General features: G+C 46.1%; 2 protein-coding genes and 1 pseudogene across 3 annotated transcripts; 1 reads left to right on the top strand and 2 right to left on the bottom strand.

The window, feature by feature from the left end:
* Window positions 1-18: 18 nt before the first annotated feature.
* On the bottom strand, window positions 19-9,292 carry LOC113074530 (WD repeat-containing protein 20). Its single transcript, XM_026247374.1, has 4 exons — window positions 8,784-9,292; window positions 5,662-5,844; window positions 3,425-4,714; window positions 19-1,301 (listed from the first exon to the last, which is right to left on the bottom strand). Exons 1-4 carry the CDS (start codon window positions 9,039-9,041, stop codon window positions 1,248-1,250), a joined length of 1,785 nt encoding a protein of 594 aa, XP_026103159.1. The 5' UTR covers window positions 9,042-9,292; the 3' UTR covers window positions 19-1,247.
* Window positions 9,293-9,546: 254 nt separating this feature from the next.
* Window positions 9,547-11,339, top strand: LOC113074536 (uncharacterized). Of its 2 annotated transcripts, none has more exons than XM_026247389.1 (4): window positions 9,547-9,805; window positions 9,881-9,952; window positions 10,035-10,103; window positions 10,206-11,339. In XM_026247389.1, the coding sequence occupies exons 1-4, from the start codon at window positions 9,746-9,748 to the stop codon at window positions 10,650-10,652; spliced, it is 648 nt and encodes a 215-aa protein (XP_026103174.1). In that variant the 5' UTR covers window positions 9,547-9,745; the 3' UTR covers window positions 10,653-11,339. The 2 variants fall into 2 exon arrangements, with proteins under 2 accessions (XP_026103174.1, XP_026103172.1); XM_026247387.1 differs by having other exon boundaries at window positions 9,548-9,805; window positions 9,878-9,952.
* Window positions 11,340-11,441: 102 nt separating this feature from the next.
* Window positions 11,442-20,897, bottom strand: part of LOC113074537 (cytoplasmic dynein 1 heavy chain 1-like) — a 38,794-nt pseudogene continuing 29,338 nt past the window's right edge.

Raw genomic sequence — 20,897 nt, 5'->3', positions numbered from 1 at the left:
ACACACCAGACCAAACATCCATGGACCTTTTTTAATGAAGAACAAAATGTGAAATGCAAAATGTTTACCACATCAATCAAAAATATGACCACTTGCACATCCTGGTCTTTCCTGGTTAGTGTATATTTCATTTACAACGACTGAGAGTCACAAAAAGGCTCTGTTAGATGTTTAATAGTGTCACACAGATTCTGATCGACTCTAAACCCAGTCGGCTATCAGTTTTTCTGAGAAGTACACAGAAGAAGTTTGCTGCTGGTAAGCGAAATATGAACTCTGGAAACTCTTTCGTTAGGTTTGTTTTCTTCTTCTGCTGGACTTCCTGAGCTTCACACGCTCTGCAGTCTAACAATAGATTCTCCGATATCAAAATACATCTGGGTGACTTCTGTACAAGAGACGGAAAACCAAACAAATAAAAACTGAAACCTGCATATTTAAGATTATTTTTAATATTATTAAGTCTATTCTTCTGCTTTAGAAATGTCACTATTTCCTGTAATGATGACAAACGTTCACTAGAGTTACTGATCATTTGCTTTCTCCCCGATAAATCACTGAATTACAATATTATACATATAATACAAAGCAGATTTTTATCTGAAACAATATTAAAATAAATGCTCATAGATACAAAGTTTTAATCATAATTCTCCACATTATACCAGTCTGTGAGTCCTCGCACACAAAAATGTAAAGCCATTCTCTTCTAATAAACTATTAAGTGCAAAGAAATTTTCTTTAAAAAACTATGATTGCAGCATCCAGCTTTTCAGATTCAGATTTCAAGACAGAGGATATTAAAGCCAAGTGCATCGAGGCCTTCCCCAAACATCTCTCGCCTTCCTTTCGTCTGTTTTGATCCTTTATGGTAGTGACCAGAAAAACAACAACCAAAATAAGATCAGTGCAAAGTTTCAACAGCGGGGGTGAAATCTGTTCCTGAAGAAGGAGGGTGAAAGGATCTGTGCTGAAGCGAGTCTCCTGACGGAGTTCAAACCCACTGCGTTACACGACTGGATGATCTCACACACCTCGGGAAGCTTGAAGTACACAGGACCACAAATAACAGTGAGATGCATCTGAGAGTGAAAGCAAGAAAACAATTAAATAAATACTCTGAGAACAGAAGAAATGGAAGGAGCCCCGCGGTACAGTCTCTCCACGAGCCTCCGGAACGACAGAAAGCAGGAAAACTGGGAGTTCTGAGTGGAGACGGATGCGGATCTCATAGCAGCAGAGAGAGGCTATACTACTGTTCCACTGGGAGAACTGGCTTGGTTCTGGGAGGACAACAAACCCTGGAAAAGAGAAGAAGAAGAGACATTTGAACGAAGAACTATACAGAAGGAAACACATCTGACCAAACGTACAGATCACACACACACACACGATGAACTATCCTGGACTCCTTCACTAGCGCTCACAATAATACAGATTTACCAGAAAACAAGCTCTGCTCCAAGCCTAGTGAACTACACAGGCTCCCTTCTAAGGGAGCGTCCTCACTCAAATGGACCATCATTGAAGCGGAGCGCTCTACATAGAGCACCAACATACGAACACCAATCTCACACGAACAAGAGACTCGACTACAATCATTAAACACTCTCAGAATCAAACATCTCTGAGTGTCTGAGGTTAGAAACAGAAGTCTCTTCTGCTCACCAAACCTGCATTTATTTGAGCAGAAATACAGCAGAATAATTTAAAACAGCTGTATTTTCAGCATCATTCCTCCAGTCTCCAGTGTCACATGATCTTCAGAAATCCTTCTGATATGATGATTTGCACACGCGTGTAGGGTGCATCTACCAACTCAGAAGACGTAACGCAACTTTCTCTGAAAGCATGTGAGAAAATGAGCCGATCAGATTGGTCTCCTCTGGGATGTAGGAAGGGTTAATTATAATGTGTGTTCTACAGCGTGACATCACAGATCCCTGACAGTCATGTGGTGTTGTTTACGTCATGTTGATAGTAGAGTTGTTCCGATTCCGATACTAGTATCGGAAATATCTCCGATACCACAACAAATTCTGGCATCGGCAAGTACATGAACCCATATACCGATCCGATACCATTTTCTTAAAAAACACCTAGTTATGACCGCAAGCTTTGCCTAACTGCTGCACGGTTCTTCTTCGCTGCTCAAAACGCATTGAAAACACAGGAAGTTGTGCTGTGTTGCCACAAGCAACCCCTGTTTAGAGCAGCGAAGAAGAAATGAAAACGCGTTAGCAGCCCTGATCTATATATGACTGGATCACTCATCACATTCTAAACTGCCAACAGACAGTGAAGCCGCTTCTATATTATACATCAGTGGTTAGCAGTATGTCTCTGTAGTACCGGTAGTTACAGACTCTCGAGTATATTCAGTACCGGCAGCTGCGTTCAGTCGCTTCCGTGTTAGTCAAAGCGCAGGGCTCCAGACAGTAGCCGAATATATACTAGTGTCTGTGAATATTAAACTGCAAAATACTATTTAAATATTACTCCCGCAAAATCTACATCTCTGTGGGTGACTGGCACAGATGCGCGAGAGCTCGCTGTTTTGTAGTCTCTGCTGTGTGTCATGAGGACACGAACGCATAAACCGTCACTTCATGAGAATTTACCGTTTCATTTGAGAATACTGTCATATCATAAACACAGACACTCAAAGATCTTCATGGCAGCCCATTAAAATAAATGTTTGGTTTACATGAGTAAATTGACAATATATAAAGCTACTGTTGTAGCCTACAGTAATAATAATACGTCTCTATAATAATAATAATTATGCCTAGATGGTTGCTTGTTTTTTACTTGTTTTGTTGTAAAGAGATTATCTGATTAATAGATCTTTTTTTATATTCCTAGACTTATTTGTTGCAGTTTTTTTATACAGTTATATTGTAAAACTTAAATACCTTTTTTAGTTTGCGGTGTTAGATTTTTGGCTGCATTTGAAGTTCTTTTTTGCATATGAAAATAAATAATACTGTCAAATTCATGTTAGATAATAAAAATACTGTAATAAATACAGTAGTTCACCATGTATTTGTTCATGTTTTATTGAGGGATCTGTCTGAAGCACACCATAAAAAGAATTCTAGCAATTTACACAGGGCTAGTAGTATATACAGCTGTATATACAGATATACACCCAGGTATCGGATCAGTACTCGGTATCGGCCGATACCCTGAGCCCAGGTATCGGAATCGGTATCGGGAAGAGAAAAAGGGTATCGGAACATCTCTAGTTGATAGTAATTTCATATGATTTTCAACGGTGTTTGTGTTATGAGACGACGGAGGACGATGCGTGTCCACAGTAGAAACAGAGCATGTGTGATCGCGAATCTAAGCAGTTGTGTGTGAGCAGAGCTGTTTTTGACAAGGTAAAAGTGTTCACTTCATGAGGTAGAGAGGAACTCACCACTTTGCCGGGTCTCGCCCACGTGCAGATAAACCCCTCCTGACACGCGGTCACTAAACAGTCCTCTAGAAAGATGAGCACGGTGAGTCTCTCGTGTGCGATCTTTTTACAGATGAGCGGCTCGAGCAGCGGCACGTCCTGCATGCGCGGACACAGCGGCGTGCCCAGAGTCTTGGCGGGGTCTGTTTTGGTTTTGGTCAGCAGGTTGAGCTTGTCGCTGCTCTTGCTGCTGATGTGGCCCATGCTGTGGTTGCGCTTGTGGTCTTTGTCGGGGTGCCGCTCCTTGCGGTCGTGCAGCGAGAGCGTGGCGAACTTGCTGACTCCGGCAGCGATGGGGTTGTCCGAGGCGGCGCTCTTGCTGTTAGCGGCGGAGTGCGGGAGACTGTTGGAGCGCGGCAGCGGAGCGGGGAGTGTGTTCGCCGGCACACTTGAGCCGCTGCTGCTGCCGTTGGTGCTGGGGTTGATGGAGCCGCTGCCTCCGCTCCCTGCGGCCGGCGGGGCGCTGGCGTTCATCACATTAGTGTGCGTCCGCGTCCGGGACAGAGGGAGGTGTGGGAACAGGATGTCCTCCGTCAGGTCCCACAGGCACAGCTGAGTGTCCTGCCCCACCGAGCCGAAGCGGTAGGTCACGCTGACCGGTCGGCTGTCCGTGGAGTTGCGCTTGGACAGACGTGACTGTGTGCTGTTGGCCCGGTCTCGGCCGAAGTGGATTTGATCCTGGAAGTCCTCGTCGCTGCCGCTGAACTCCATGGGCTCGCTCTCCTCCACGCTGGTGGTGTAGTGGTCAAACGCCACCACGCTCACCCAGGACTTGTGTCCGTGTCCGCGGGCGATCACCCGGCAGTCTGAGAAGCACCAGACGGTCACCAGGTCGTCCTCGCCGCCGGCCACGATGTACTTCCCGTCAGGGCTCCAGCAGACGCACAGCAGGCCTCCGAAGTAGCTCTTCATGGTGCCGTGCAGCTCCACCGCGTCGAAGTTGAAGACCCGCAGGAAACCGTCCTGACTCACGCAGGCCAGGAACTTCCCGTCGGGAGAGAAGGAGAACTCGTTGAGCGCGCCCTCGCCCACCGTCCACTTGAGCAGAGGGTTGCGCGTGGACTTGCTCTTGCAGGTGTGAACGCTGTAGTTCTCGCCCTGCTTCAGCAGCTGGTAGTGAGGCGCCGTGGTGCCGCAGGTGTGCTCCACGTTATACAGGTACATGCTCCCGCTGGAGTGAGCCACGAGGAACAGGCTCTCGGAGCCCGGGACCCACTTCACACACGTGACCCGGGATTTATCTATGAGTCTCTGAGCGGAGCAGGAGAAGACACAAGACAGAGAGGACACGAGGTTAAAGGAGAGGATCAAAATCAATGAGAATAAACTAACATGTCCTCCAGAACACAACAAACACAGATACAGAGATAAGAGTCTCACGATGCAGAAAACACAGACAGAATCACAGAATCCTGTCATAAAAATTGGATACAGAAGAAAGTCACCATCTGAGAACACTATGGACAGATGACACAGAAACTCACAGCCCTTCACTACAACTCACCAAAATAAACGTTTCACTTTAAGAAATACATTATTATGGTACAGCAGTAATAATAATAATAATAATAATAATAATAATAATAATAATACATTATAGTTTTAATAAATGGTATTATTAAGGAATATTACACATTTTATGTTGTGCAGCAGTTTGTTTTATTGCAAACAATAGGTAACCAATAGAATTCATTGGATAATAAATTTATATTACCCTATTTTTCTGAGTATAAGTCGCATCAGTCCAAAAATACGTCATGATGAGGAAAAAAAACATAAGTCACACTGGACTATAAGTCACATTTATTTAGAACCAAGAACCGAGAGAAAACAGGTCTCCAGCCGCTAGAGGGCGCTCTATGTGTTCAGTGTAGACTACAGCAGCACTGAGCAGCATACAGCGCCCTCTAGCGGCTGGAGACCGTAATGTTTTCTCTTGGTTCATGTCAAATTAATTTTGATAAATAAGTCGCACCTGACTATAAGTCACAGGACCAGCCAAACTATGAAAAACAGTGCGACTTATAGTCCGGAAAATACGGTAAATCACAAAACAAAGAATCCAGAAAAATGTAGACTTTCTAAGGGCCATCTTTTTGGATAATAAACCCTTAATTAAACCATTAAACTTGAATCTAGAATTTAAATTGAATGTGGGGGGGAAAGAAGTCTGTTTGACAGAGCCCTACGACACTCACTTCTTCATTGAAGAGTTTGCTGGTCTCCTTCTTGATGGGGTCGATGAGCTGCACCTGTCCAGCGGAGAAGCCCACCAGCAGAGACACGCTCTCCGCCGTCGCCGTCAGGTGATTGAAGTCGTGGCACGTGGGCTGCGTTCCCTTGTAGATCCGCTTGTCTATGGGCTTACTCAGATCAGCAGCCTACAGCCCAACACACACACACACACACACACACACACAGAGAGAGAGATAGAGAGAGACTGAACACCTGCAGAACAACCAGATACACACACGTTTGTTTTTGTGTAAAGTGTGTTCATCCCATAGGTGTAATGGTTTTTATTCTGTAGAAACTGTATATTCTATGGCCCTTCACCAACCCTACACCTAACCCTAACCCTCACAGGAAACTTTGTGCATTTTTACTTTCTCAAAAAAACTCATTCTGTATGATTTATAAGTGTTTTGAAAAATGGGGACATGCACGCACTCTCACATTCTCTCGATCACGCTCTCTATCACGCACACACTCGCGCAGACGCTCACTCTCATGCACATACGCACACTCTCTCACGCACACACACTCTCACGCACACTCTCACATGCTAACTCAAGCAGACGCTCACTCTCATGCACATACGCACGCTCTCACACGCACAATCTCTCACATTCTCTTATGCACTCTCGCTCACACACAATCTCTCACTCACTCTCACACAAGCTCACTCGCACGTGCACACTCTCTCACACGCTCACTCACACACACATGCTCACTCACAAGCACTGACATTCTCTCATGCACTCTCTCACACATTCTCTATCACGCTCTCACACACACACACACACACACTCACTCAGGCAGATGCTCACTCTCATGCACATAAGCTCACTCTCATGTGCGCGCACTAACACATTCTCACTCTCAGGCACTCAGTTTCACTCTCTCTCTCACACACACACACACACACACACAATCACACATTCTCATGCATACTTTCACACTCAATCTCTCGCTCACTCACACACGCTCACCCTCACTCAGTTTCACTCACACACACACACACACACACACATTCTCACTGACAAACACTCTCACTCACAAACACACACTCTCTCTCTCTCTGTCTCACACACACTCACTCACACAACACAAACAACAGGCGCAGGGAATTTGTCTGTTTTATTGAGTGTGTTCATTTCACGATGTACTGCACCAAAACACACTGGGTTGATGTAAGACAAAACGTTACATCCGCAGTTCAGCACTGGACACACACACACACACACAGAGAGAGAGAGAGAGAGAGAGAGAGAGAGAGAGAGAGAGAGAGAGAGAGAGAGAGAGAGAGAGAGATGAGATGTACAGAGTAAGTGAGCACAGTCTGGCCGTAGAGACGGGCCGCCGCAGACAAACACAGAGACTCTGCTCCCACTGCATTCTGGGAGAGATCGAAACAGAGCTGCACTTCCTCACACTATGCCCCAAATACCAAACCATCAGAAACCACTACTATACCAAAATAAACAAAACATTTCCCCATTTTAATAATTGCACCCCAACCGAAAAACTCACCTTCATTCTCGGTGAAAAATCTGAATGTGCAAATATAGCGGCAAGATTAATAACAGCCTGCCGACTCCTGAGACACAGCCAACACACAACATCCAGAGAATACACTCACACCAAACCAACACACACACGACTGTAGATGATGCTGAATCCAGTTATTAATTAAATGAATAAATAATCTGTTACATAACTCTAAGAAAATCATACGTTTATATGTATCAATGTGTTTTAATATCGTTCTTCTAATATTACTTGTTCAAATGTTATTTCAATTGCTATATTGTTCCTAATCACACTGTTGTATATGTTCTCTTTTCATATGTAGGGTTTGGCAATGCAAAATATACTTTTGTTCTCAAAACTCAGGTAATTTGATAATACCTAGAATATCAAAATCAACTGCGGGCGGCAGATCCTTTTCCTATTTGGCTCCTAAACTCTGGAATAACCTACCTAACATAGTTCGGGAGGCAGACACACTCTTGCAGTTTAAATCTAGATTAAAGACCCATCTCTTTAACCTGACATACACATAACATACTAATATGCTTTTAATATCCAAATCCGTTAAAGGATTTTTAGGCTGCATTAATTAGGTAAACCGGAACCGGAAACACTTCACATAACACCCGATGTACTTGCTACATCATTAGAAGAATGGCATCTACGCTAATATTAGTCTGTTTCTCTCTTATTCCGAGGTCACCGTGGCCACCAGATCCAGTCTGTGTCCAGATCAGAGGGTCACTGCAGTCACCCGGATCCAGTACGTATCCAGACCAGATGGTGGATCAGCACCTAGAAAGGACCTCTACTGCCCTGAAAGACAGCGGAGACCAGGACAACTAGAGCCCAGATACAGATCCCCTGTAAAGACCTTGTCTCAGAGGACCACCAGGACAAGACCACAGGAAACAGATGATTCTTCTGCACAATCTGACTTTGCTGCAGTCTGGAATTGAACTACTGGTTTGTCTGGTCAGAGGAGAACTGACCCCAACTGAGCCTGGTTTCTCCCAAGGTTTTTTTCTCCATTCTGTCACCGATGGAGTTTCGGTTCCTTGCCGCTGTCGCCTCTGGCTTGCTTAGTTGGGGTCACTTCATCTACAGCGATATCATTGACTTGATTGCAAATAAATGCACAGACACTATTTAAACTGAACAGAGATGACATCACTGAATTCAATGATGAACTGCCTTTAACTATCATTCTGCATTATTGAGACACTGTTTTCCTAATGAATGTTGTTCAGTTGCTTTGACGCAATGTATTTAGTTTAAAACTCTATATAAATAAAGGTGACTTGACTTGTGCCATGCCAATAAAGATAACTGAATTGAATTGAATTAAATTGAATTGAGAGAGAGAGAGACAGAGAGAGAGACAGAGAGAATCACACACACACGCGCGTGCGCGCACAGAAATAAACAAACGTCTCTCTTTGATCTGCGCGACAGGTGTGAGAACGCTCGAGTGCGTGCGCGTGCGTGTGACATTCACGTCGCGTCACCCTTGATGTGAAATAACAGCTATTTAACGAAAGCGCAGATAAACACGCGTCGCGCTCACCTTCCTGACGCCTTTATAGATGTAGAAATAAAGCTCCCGGCCCACATTGAAGCAGATGCGCTCGCCGTTCCCGGACTGATCGTTGACGTTGACGAACGAGACTCTGACGGGGTTCGATCCCTGAGAGTTGAAGGGCACTCGGTTGGGTCTGCTGTACTCTGAGTGCGTGAGGAGTTTATATGCGCCTTCTCGCGTGCTGAACTGACTCTTGATCTCGTTCATCTCCTTCCCTCCTCCCTCCGCCGCCATCTTTGACATTTACATTCATCCTTCCGCAGCCGGATCTGACGCGCTGCGCATGCGCACTACACACCGACGCGCCGCGATCAGACGCGCTCCGCAGATAGTGTCGCGTTTTACTGAACTGGCTTTGGATGAGCTGTACTTTTTTAAATTGTGTTTGGTCTCTTACTATTACACCGAAAATTACGTAGATTTTTTTTATTGCGTGATTAAAATAAATAAATACAACACATTAGCATTAGTGAGAGTACATGCGCATTTACACACACACACACACACACATACATGCGATTCAAAATAAATAAAAATAACATTGTCATTCATCAAATATTAAAGTATTTACGAAATATAAATAATTAAACAACACTTCCCAAATACAGTCTAATTATTTTATTTCCCATCCGTCCTCACACATGTTAACTGTTTTGTTTCTTCTACCAATTACTGTGTGAAAAGTATTAGTATAATTGACGTCCAAACCAAGATTTCTGATTATTCAATGATCTCCCGTATAAAAAGCCCATCTGATATTTAAGAATATTTCGAGAATCTCGTTGTTTGTCGTGTAATTGGTTTCCAATCTGAAGAAAAGGCCTCGACTGAAGCCTGCACGTGCACGCGCACGCACACACACTCTCTATAACATGGCACGATTGACTGAGATATAAAAGCAGAGTAAACTGAGTGAGATGGCGATGAGATTTACTCAGTGATTGGGAATGGAAGAACTGATCAATAGTCAGTCAGACGTTGTTGGTAGACTGGCATTCAAATACATGGTAAGAGTTTCCTCTTTCATTGTGTCTCTGTCTGTTGTGAGTGTGTTTAATGCATCTGTGGTGTTCTGTCAGGAGATGTGTAAAGTAGACTCCAGCTCAGACTCAGAGTCCGAGTCAAACCCGAGATGGTCTGATGTCAGCAGCAAGGTATTTCTGATAAAGATCATCCTCAAACATTCAGATTCCTTCTATCATTATAAAGCAGAAGATCTGTGTACTCTTGTGTCAGGGCTGTGAGAGCAGTGCTCCAGAAGCTCCTCAGAAACTCCAGCGCTTCACTGGACATCACTACCAGCAGGTAAACAAACACCTGCTCCAGCTACACACCGCGTCTCTCAGTGATCAGTCATCTCTGGAAAGAGCTTTGTTGGTGTTTCCTGAAGTTCTGACACATTTTCAGAGCCTGGATCCCTACGATGGAAGTTCTGAAGACTCTGGTTCTTCTGCTGAAGGGTCAAAGAAGCAAAGGCTGGGCGGGCTCCGGGTGAAAGGGACGAGCCGTCGATCTGCTTCTGGAGAAGTGAGGTCGAGGTCAGATGCTGCAGATGTTCAGATGCGGTCATCCAGCGACTCGGAGCAGGAGACGCCGGGCCAGAGCTTCTGCTCTTCCTGTAAGACCCTGAAGAGTGTGAAAGCAGATCTGTCTGACTCCGGCTTCAACACCAGATCCTCCCTGAACTCTCCTGCGGTGACCTCCACCAGAGACACCGGGTCTCCAGACAGTCCTGCTCTCCAGGGAGCGTTCTCCAAGAGGAAGTTCTTCCCTCCTCCGGGTGATGTGGACGACGGGATGCAGAGGAAGAGGCAGTGCATCAGTGATATGGAGCTGGAGAGCGTGGCTTTCTGAGGACTTCAGATTCACCGCATGTGTGGCTTTGTTTAGTCGTTTGGAAATAGAGACTCTAATAAGACTCTAATATTTGTTAAAACCCATTGAGAAGAGTTCTTCATTCCCGACTTCAGGTGCAACACAATAAATCAAGACTAATAAACCTAACCTTTATTCATGAGTTCTGAGTAAATTGCTCACGGGTTTCATCTGTTTTTCTTTATGAACAGCGAGTGGCCATCTATAGAACTACAGTCTAAAGTAATATAGATCTGTTTTCGTCAGGAAGCTGATGTAATGATGAATAATGTCTGCAGAACACAGATATTAGTTTCTCTTATAAGGATGAATGCAGTGGACGGATTTATTTTATTTGGATCCAAAGAGAGAAGAACATCTGAAGAACTCCTGTTCCGTGTTAATGTTTGTAGACCATGTTCATATAGATTTTTTCATTTGAATTTCACTTGTTTCATAAACCTTTTCAATATCATGACCCAGTCTGCAGAAGCACATCTGGAAGTTGAGTGTATGTGCGGTTCTTTATTGTGCACAGCATCATGGGGTGAAAATAAAGTCTGTGTTTCTCTGGACTGTGTGGTGTGTGAGAGGAAGCCAAGCATCACACAGAGCTTCATCTGAACCTATAATCACAGTCAGAATCAGATCTGGAGCTCTGAGAGGTTCTGGAAGTGTTAGTCCTGATCAGGACACGAGGTGGCGCTGCAGAACCATCACAACAGATCTGATCTGATCAGGAACCTGTGCTTTCTTGAACTCTGTTTTAATGAAAAACTCTGGAGACACTTTTTTCCAGACATGGTAGATTTATTATTTGACATGCACATCCTACAGGCTCGAATTAATTAACATGCAGATACAAAACACAGTCTAAATGAGCTTTATTGGAAACCACCAATCATCAATACTTCAACTTCCATTTTTCCATCTAAAGCACACACACAATCCCGTCTGTTCCATTACAACATCTGCCTCAGAAACTCCAACACAATCCATCGTCTAACATTCGTCTGACTTTCTAAACACATGACACGCTCTGCTGTGATCCACCTACACACACACACACACACACACACACACACAGGGGAATGACTAGTAGAGGTGAGGGACTGGTCAAACAGCATCTAGTCGGTGCACAGGATGGCCACACCGCGCTCGTAGAAGTGATGCGGGTCTTCTTTGGTGGCGATGTCGAAGTCGACGGTGAAGATGAGGTCGGAGCGAGTGAAGTTGAGATACACGGGCAGCGTGACCTACAGACGAAAACACAGAGAGAGAAACACTGTGAATCAGGAAGGAAGCAGAAGATCAGAGCAGTGTTAGGTGTTCCTCGTGACTGACCATGTTCCTCTTCTCGCTGTTGATCTGCTTCATCCAGCGCAGCTGCGTCAGCGGCAGTTCAGTCGAGATACTGTTGGACAGAGAGAGCTTGTTGTTGGAGCAGGTGGCCCCCTGCAGCTTCAGACCTGTGGAGACGGACAGAGCGCTCAGATACATACACACACACACACACACACACACACCTCTCTCAGACATACACACTCGTCTCTCTCACCCTTGATCCCGAAGCTGCAGGCGTCCAGCGCTGCTCCCTGTGCAGACGTCACGTTCACCTCCAGACACAGCTCCTCCAGAGACCAGCTGTTCACCTGAGCCACGTACTGACGTGTGGCCGTGATGTAGGCCTCGGGCACGAACAGACCGCCCAGGTTCACATGGATGTTCTGCAGGAGAAGCAGAGCCAGTTAAAACACACGACAGCTGGAGCACTTCATCTAATCCAGCCCGAGTCGGAGCAGCTTCAGTGATGAGAAGGAAAACCACACAACGGTTTCAGAATAAAGCTGTGGTTTACACTGATTTATAACCGCTAAGGGGTGTTGTTAATATGACTAAAACACCTTTATATATTATACCTTTGTATATCACTGAACCACGGCTTCACCAGGCTTACTGCTTTTATGAAACTTATTTCATATGTTTCACAGAATAAAACGGCACAAATAAAGTGTGATATTAATAAAAACAGTATTCTTCCACCAAACAATGTAGCTCCTCAGAAACAGCTGTGGTTCCAACAGAGTGGTTGCCGAGCAACACACAAACAAACAAAGCTGAATTGACACTTTGTAGAGTTTAGAACAGCTTTGATCGCGGCTCAGCCAATCAGAATCAAGGACTGCAACTATCTGTTTTATCAATCACGTTTCAATTGTGATTGCTGCTTCTCTTGATTTATTAAGTGTTAATTGTCTGTGATGTTTGCCTAGAGAAATAAAGGTGACGTCAGTAACAAGCTTTCCTGGTGCCATGAGGTTAACCCTCTATTCAGAGCTTCTCATTTCCAGCACAGTGGTATACTTGACCTTCCTAACCTGGCAACCATTCACACACACTCTCTCTGATCTGGAAAATCAGCCAAACGTGTTAAGCTCGAGTTACGCGATCTCTATTGAGACACTGAAACAGAAATGATGCTGTGATCAGTGTGTGTGCAGCAGTGTGGATGATCTGGATCAGGTCCAGGGAGTGTTTGAGCAGGACACCTTCAGCTCTTTAGCGCCTCCGCTGGCCGCTGCCTGAGAGATCTGCTGCAGCTGCTTGATCCTCTCGCTGAAGTCTGCCACCCACTGGATGACGGTCAGAACCGCGGGGACGGTGTAGCGGCTCCAGCTGCGCGGCAGGATTCCTGCGGAGCACGGGACAGCGTCAGTGACCCGGCACACACATCAGAAGGGTCAGAGGTCACCCCGCTCACTCACCCTTGACCAGGTCGTTGATGAGCGTGCGCAGGACGTTGGTCTGCTTCTTCTTGCCCTCGCACACATGCACCACATCGGTGAGATCCTGACGCACGTCCTGCAGCATCTGTGAGCCCATCTTCACCTCGCGCTCGAAGAAGCGGAACAGAGGATCCTGGGAAGAACAGACATCAACAAAACACAGAGCAGTCTATCAGACACAGGTGTGTATGACTTCTAAATCATGATTAATCACATGCACCATCAGAACATGAACTGGAACCGTGTGTGTGTCTCTGAAGCATGCCTGAACGGATCCAGGGTTAGTCTGGACTCCGGGCGAAACGCCTGCAGTCGTACCTTGATGTTCTCCACGGTGCGTTTGAGCGGGTTCACAGACTCCGGGATCAGCTGAAGCCAGTTGCGTGCCGTGGTGTGAAGCGTCCTCATCCAGGCCGGCTGTGCGTCCGACGACGACGTGCTGCGCTGCTTCTTCTCCGTCTCGTACGCCAGATCGTCCTCATCCTCCAACATCTGCATTTTCAGCAGCTTCCCCATCATGTCAATGCCTGAGCGGGAGGAAGGAGCGGCCACGGGGACAGGAAGTGAGGGACGGGAGGGATACGCACACAGGAAGTGAAGGAGGGAGATCAAATTAACAGCTGGACAAAACTTAAGTGTTCAGGCACTGTGTTATAATGAGTGACTGGAAGACGTGCCACGGTCTGATCAGGAAAACATTCTGAATGAAGCCGCACAGAATGAACTTAAGACTAAGGATGAACTTCACTGAGGATGACATGCATTTGAGAAGAACTGAACTGATCTGAGAGGAGAAAACAGCAGCAGGAAGCCAGAGACATGATGGCAGTGAAATACAGCTACTGGAGGCTGAGGAGACAGAAGACACCCGCTCCGCTGCGTACGGAGCTAACGACTCGAGCACACGCAGCCGAGGAGGTGTGTTCTGACAGAAACTCACAGAACCGAAGGATGAAAGCCTGCGAATGACAGAATGACCTCGAGACAGAGACAGAGAGAGAGATGAAGACGAGAGGGGTCAGAGTTCAGGAGTAAACACGTCCTCATGACAGTCCCACAGATGCTCGTACCCTGAGTCGTGAGCAGGACCTTCTCCGCGTTACTCGGCAAACCCAGCCACGACGGAGTCTGTGTGTCCGGCAGCATCTCCACCCAGTGGATGAACTCCTCACGCCTGCCACACACACACACACACACACACACACGTCTCAAACACTGCCCCATGTGGTTTATCCAGAACACAGCGCTTCAGCTTCAGTCTAAACAGAAGCTAATGGATCTAAATTCAGCAGTTATGAGACTATTCTTCCAGCTGTAAGTTATCAGACTCTGTGTAGACTTCTGTTTGGACTCACAACAGACGATGGATCTTTCTTGCCTGAGAAATGTTGCGTCTGTGAGCGTTTATAACTGCTCTAGCTTTTAACTTCTTTATTTCACCACTGTCTGTGAAGCTGAGCGCCACACCGACAGAACACACAGAACAGAAACAGGATTAAACTGAAAGGTTTGCTCTGACCGGATCCCGTCGGGCATCTTGATGTCCTTGTGTCCGTCCACTTTGAGCGCCAGCTTGAACTCGCTGTCGAAGCTGCTGGTGGTGAAGAGACGCTCCAGGAAGGTGTTGAGCAGCCGCTGGTCGAACTCGTTGTCGATGCGACCGCCGTAGATGGACTGAGCCATCAGTGTCCTCAGCGCCGCCCACGGGATCTTATCTGGAGAGATGTTCTGCCGGCCCTGCGGAGAACCACAGACGCTCAGAGCCTCTCACACACACGTACACACACATACACACACACACACACACACACACACAGGAGATGAGGAGCGGCTCGAACCTTCGCCGTGTCGTCCAGCCAGGTGTCCACCGTGTCGCAGGCCGAGCGCAGATCCGACTCTCCGAACTCGTACTTCTTGGACCAGCCGAGCGGAGCGTAACGCAGGCGCTCCTGGATGACGGCGTGGAACCAGGCCAGCAGGAAGTACAAGCGTGCTCTTTCATTTGGAGACTGAGAACACAGACGACAGGCGTGAGGTCACACAGATCCAGTAAACACGTGATGGAGTGCAGTGGAGATTCGTCTGGAGCTCACCTTACACATGCGTGCCACAGGAATACTGCTGAACGTGCGCAGCATATTAGCCTTCATCCCCGGAGGAGGCTCGAACACAAAGATGCGTCCGGCACGCAGCAGGTTCACAGGGACCTGAGGGAGACACGCTCAACATCAGACCACACACTCCTCACCACAGCACACAGTGAGCACAGGAAGTGATGCGTGACCTTGGGGTTGATCTCCATGGTGAGGAAGAGCCGGAAGCTTGCGTGCGGCTGCATGGAGTGAAGCTTCTTCTCCAGCTGCATCAGCCAACCGGGAGCCAGATGAACGTTCTCCAGCATCACCCACCTGACACACAAACACACGTCAGGTCACCTGACCAGCAGACCTGACCAATCAGGAGTGTGACGCTCAGCTGCACTCCTCTCACCTGCCGGACTTCACCGCTGTGTTGATGTCTCTGTCGGCTTTATTGAAGCCTTCAGCAGAACCTGAAGATGGAGCACGTGTGTGTTACTTCACTACAGCACACACACATATATTATGCCAACAACAACTTATTTTGGAGGAGATTAATCATTGCCCAGCACTAACAGTAATTCGTGCGTTGTTTTTTGAAAAAGTAACTTCCCAACACTTATGTACGTACCGATGGAAATGGAGGTGATGTGTTTGTTCTGCTCGGCTGCGAGATCCCGCACCAGACCGCTGGCATCATACCCTGGAACAGAGCACATCAGCACCGGCGTCCCCGGCTTCACCTGCACACACACACACTAATACAGCATCTGCGGCACCAGAGCGTCAGAACACCACACACACTGATATGTGCATTAGCATGGTTAAAATTGTACTTATATGACCGCCATCAATTCGTAGCAGTGAATGAAGATGTATCATATCGATCACAAGTGCAGTATGGAGTACCTCAAGGCTCAGTACTAGGGCCGCTACTCTTCACGCTTTATATGTTACCCTTGGGAGATATCATCAGGAAACATGGTGTTAGCTTTCACTGTTATGCTGATGATACGCAGCTCTATATTTCTTCGCAGCCCGGTGAAACACACCAATTTGAAAAACTTTGAAAAAAGAAAATCAACTGCGGGCGGCAGATCCTTTTCCTATTTGGCTCCTAAACTCTGGAATAACCTACCTAACATTGTTCGGGAGGCAGACACACTCTTGCAGTTTAAATCTAGATTAAAGACCCATCTCTTTAACCTGGCTTACACATAACATACTAATATGCTTTTAATATCCAAATCCGTTAAAGGATTTTTAGGCTGCATTAATTAGGTAAACCGGAACCGGAAACACTTCACATAACACCCGATGTACTTGCTACATCATTAGAAGAATGGCATCTTCGCTAATATTTGTCTGTTTCTCTCTTGTTCCGAGGTCACCGTAGCCACCAGATCCAGTCTGTGTCCAGATCAGAGGGTCACTGCAGTCGCCCGGATCCAGTACGTATCCAGACCAGATGGTGGATCAGCACCTAGAAAGGACCTCTACATCCCTGAAAGACAGCGGAGACCAGGACAACTAGAGCCCAGATACAGATCCCCTGTAAAGACCTTGTCTCAGAGGAGCACCAGGACAAGACCACAGGAAACAGATGATTCTTCTGCACAATCTGACTTTGCTGCAGCCTGGAATTTAACAACTGGTTTCGTCTGGTCAGAGGAGAACTGACCCCAACTGAGCCTGGTTTCTCCCAAGGTTTTTTTCTCCATTCTGTCACCGATGGAGTTTCGGTTCCTTGCCGCTGTCGCCTCTGGCTTGCTTAGTTGGGGTCACTTCATCTACAGCGATATCGTTGACTTGATTGCAAATAAATGCACAGACACTATTTAAACTGAACAGAGATGACATCACTGAATTCAATGATGAACTGCCTTTAACTGTCATTCTGCATTATTGACACCGTTTTCCTAATGAATGTTGTTCAGTTGCTTTGTTACAATTTGTATTGTTAAAAGCGCTATATAAATAAAGGTGACTTGACTGATACAGCGTCAGCGCACACCACACACACACGCGCGCGCGCGCGACCTCACCTCACTGTCCACGACGTTGGCCAGGTCCAGCGGCTGCTCCATGATGGCCATGAAGTTTTCTCCCATGACTTTAGACACAAAGATGTGTGTCATGGCCAGCAGACGGTCGGGTCTGAACGCCTGGATCAGCAGCAGCTGGTGGACGGCTTGACCGATCGGAGCTGAGGACAGACAGACAAACAGGAGTCAGTTCTGCGGTCTCTCACAGGGAGCTGCGTGTGGAAGTGTGTCGGACTCACTGGACGCCTTCTCTTCGGTCCACAGGTACGGCACTGACAGCTCCGGAGAGTTGCTCTCGATCCACATGAAGAATTGCTGGAGGACAGAAGGCAGTGTACATTGAGACGCTCTGTGGTGAAGAGCAGACGTGTACAGGACAGAGAGACAGAGAGACGCTCACCTCGTCCGCCTGCACCTTCTCCACCAGCTCTTTAAACGCAGGCAGGCGACTGAGGCGCACCATGTCCTCGCACTGCTCGCTGCTCAAACCCTTCACCTTCGGCACGCTCGTCCCACTCAACACAATCTCTTTCCCCCGCAGGAAGTGCTGGAACTCTGCGTCGAAGGACGGCTCGCTGAGAAACACCAGGAAACATCAAGAGTCTGAGCTCAAACATAGTGTGAGTGTGTGAGTGTGTGTGTGTGTGTGTGTGTGAGTGTGTGTATATACAGCGTCAGCAGTCGACCGCAGGCCACACACAGAGACGTCCGATTCAGACGCACTACATGTCAAGGTCATGTCAAACTAGTCACACAACTAATGAAGGACCTGGAGGATACAGAACATGACTCTTTCCTCATTGATGCTGTGCATGGACAAACATCGTGACACACTACTTTAAAACAGAGAGAAGCAGCTGAATTCAAGTGTAGATTAACTCCCTCATAGAAGAAAGTGCATTTGTGAGATCTGTCCGCTCTGTACCTGCTCATGCCCTTCAGGTTGATTCGTGAGAGCAGCATAGCGAACGTGATGTGGTCCTGATGCAGCATTCCTCGAGCCACTCGGTTAAACGCCACCTGAACAGGAAACACACCACACGTCACTAAATATCTCAACTATTTCATGACAAAGTCAATGCAAAACAGAGAACATCACAATGCATAATTTCAGCAATTAAATGATGAGATGTGATTTTTCACTACAGTTAATACAACTTTACATTTTTTTAATCATTATGATACTTCTAATAAGGTCCACTTTGGGTTTTTATTAAATGAAGAGGAAAAATGAATCAGTTTTGTGTGAGATGAGACGGAATGTGTGTGTGTGTGTGTGCGCTCACCTGGAACAGGTCTTTGGTGATGAGAGACAGACGCTGTGTGTGGTCGCTCACACTCTTCAGGTTAGAGTTCTCATATAACACCGTGTGATAGATGTCCAGGAAGAACTGGAGAGAGTACTGATACAGGAAGTGCATCTGTGAGAGAGAGACGGATCCAGCATGAGACACAGTTCACACATACAGAGACAGAGACAAACACACACACACTCTCTCTCTCATACACACAGACACACACACACACACACAGACACACACACACACTCTCACACACACACAAATCTCCCTTTTCTGTCCAAGATACTAGAAAAGGTGGTATCCTCACAATTATATTCCTTCTTAGAGAAAAATGGTATATGTGAGGATTTCCAGTCAGGATTTAGACCGTATCATAGTACTGAAACTGCTCTCCTTAGAGTTACAAATGATCTGCTCTTATCATCTGATCGTGGGTGTATCTCTCTATTAGTTTTATTGGATCTTAGTGCTGCGTTTGACACAATTGACCACAACATTCTTTTGCATAGACTTGAACACTTTGTTGGCATCAGTGGAAGTGCATTAGCATGGTTTAAATCGTACTTATATGACCGCCATCAGTTCGTAGCAGTGAATGAAGATGTATCATATCGATCACAAGTGCAGTATGGAGTACCTCAAGGCTCAGTTCTAGGGCCGCTACTCTTCACGCTTTATATGTTACCCTTGGGAGATATCATCAGGAAACATGGTGTTAGCTTTCACTGTTATGCTGATGATACGCAGCTCTATATTTCCTCGCAGCCCGGTGAAACACACCAATTTGAAAAACTAATGGAATGTATAGTCGATATAAAAAATTGGATGACGAGTAATTTCTTACTGCTAAATTCAGAAAAAACAGAGGTGTTAATCATAGGGCCTAAAAACTCTACTTGTAATAACCTAGAACACTGTCTAAGACTTGATGGTTGCTCTGTCAATTCTTCGTCATCAGTTAGGAACCTAGGTGTGCTACTTGATCGCAATCTTTCCTTAGAAAGCCACGTTTCTAGCATTTGTAAAACTGCATTTTTCCATCTCAAAAATATATCTAAATTACGGCCTATGCTCTCAATGTCAAATGCAGAAATGTTAATCCATGCATTTATGACCTCAAGGTTAGATTATTGTAATGCTTTATTGGGTGGTTGTTCTGCACGCTTAGTAAACAAACTACAGCTAGTCCAAAATGCAGCAGCAAGAGTTCTTACTAGAACCAGGAAGTATGACCATATTAGCCCGGTCCTGTCCACACTGCACTGGCTCCCTATCAAACATCGTATAGATTTTAAAATATTGCTTATTACTTATAAAGCCCTGAATGGTTTAGCACCTCAGTATTTGAATGAGCTCCTTTTACATTATACCCCTCTACGTCCGCTACGTTCTCAAAACTCAGGCAATTTGATAATACCTAGAATATCAAAATCAACTGCGGGCGGCAGATCCTTTTCCTATTTGTCGCCTAAACTCTGGAATAACCTACCTAACATTGTTCGGGAGGCAGACACACTCTTGCAGTTTAAATCTAGATTAAAGACCCATCTCTTTAACCTGGCTTACACATAACATACTAATATGCTTTTAATATCCAAATCCGTTAAAGGATTTTTAGGCTGCATTAATTAGGTAAACCGGAACCGGAAACACTTCCCATAACACCCGATGTACTTGCTACATCATTAGAAGAATGGCATCTACGCTAATATTTGTCTGTTTCTCTCTTGTTCCGAGGTCACCGTAGCCACCAGATCCAGTCTGTATCCAGATCAGAGGGTCACTGCAGTCACCCGGATCCAGTACGTATCCAGACCAGATGGTGGATCAGCACCTAGAAAGGACCTCTACTGCCCTGAAAGACAGCGGAGACCAGGACAACTAGAGCCCAGATACAGATCCCCTGTAAAGACCTTGTCTCAGAGGAGCACCAGGACAAGACCACAGGAAACAGATGATTCTTCTGCACAATCTGACTTTGCTGCAGTCTGGAATTGAACTACTGGTTTCGTCTGGTCAGAGGAGAACTGACCCC

This window comes from Carassius auratus, unplaced genomic scaffold, assembly GCF_003368295.1.
Source record: "Carassius auratus strain Wakin unplaced genomic scaffold, ASM336829v1 scaf_tig00014999, whole genome shotgun sequence".
NCBI classification, from domain to species: domain Eukaryota; kingdom Metazoa; phylum Chordata; class Actinopteri; order Cypriniformes; family Cyprinidae; genus Carassius; species Carassius auratus.
Note: the sequence above shows the minus strand (reverse complement) of the source record. Positions and strands in the feature narration are given on the sequence as shown.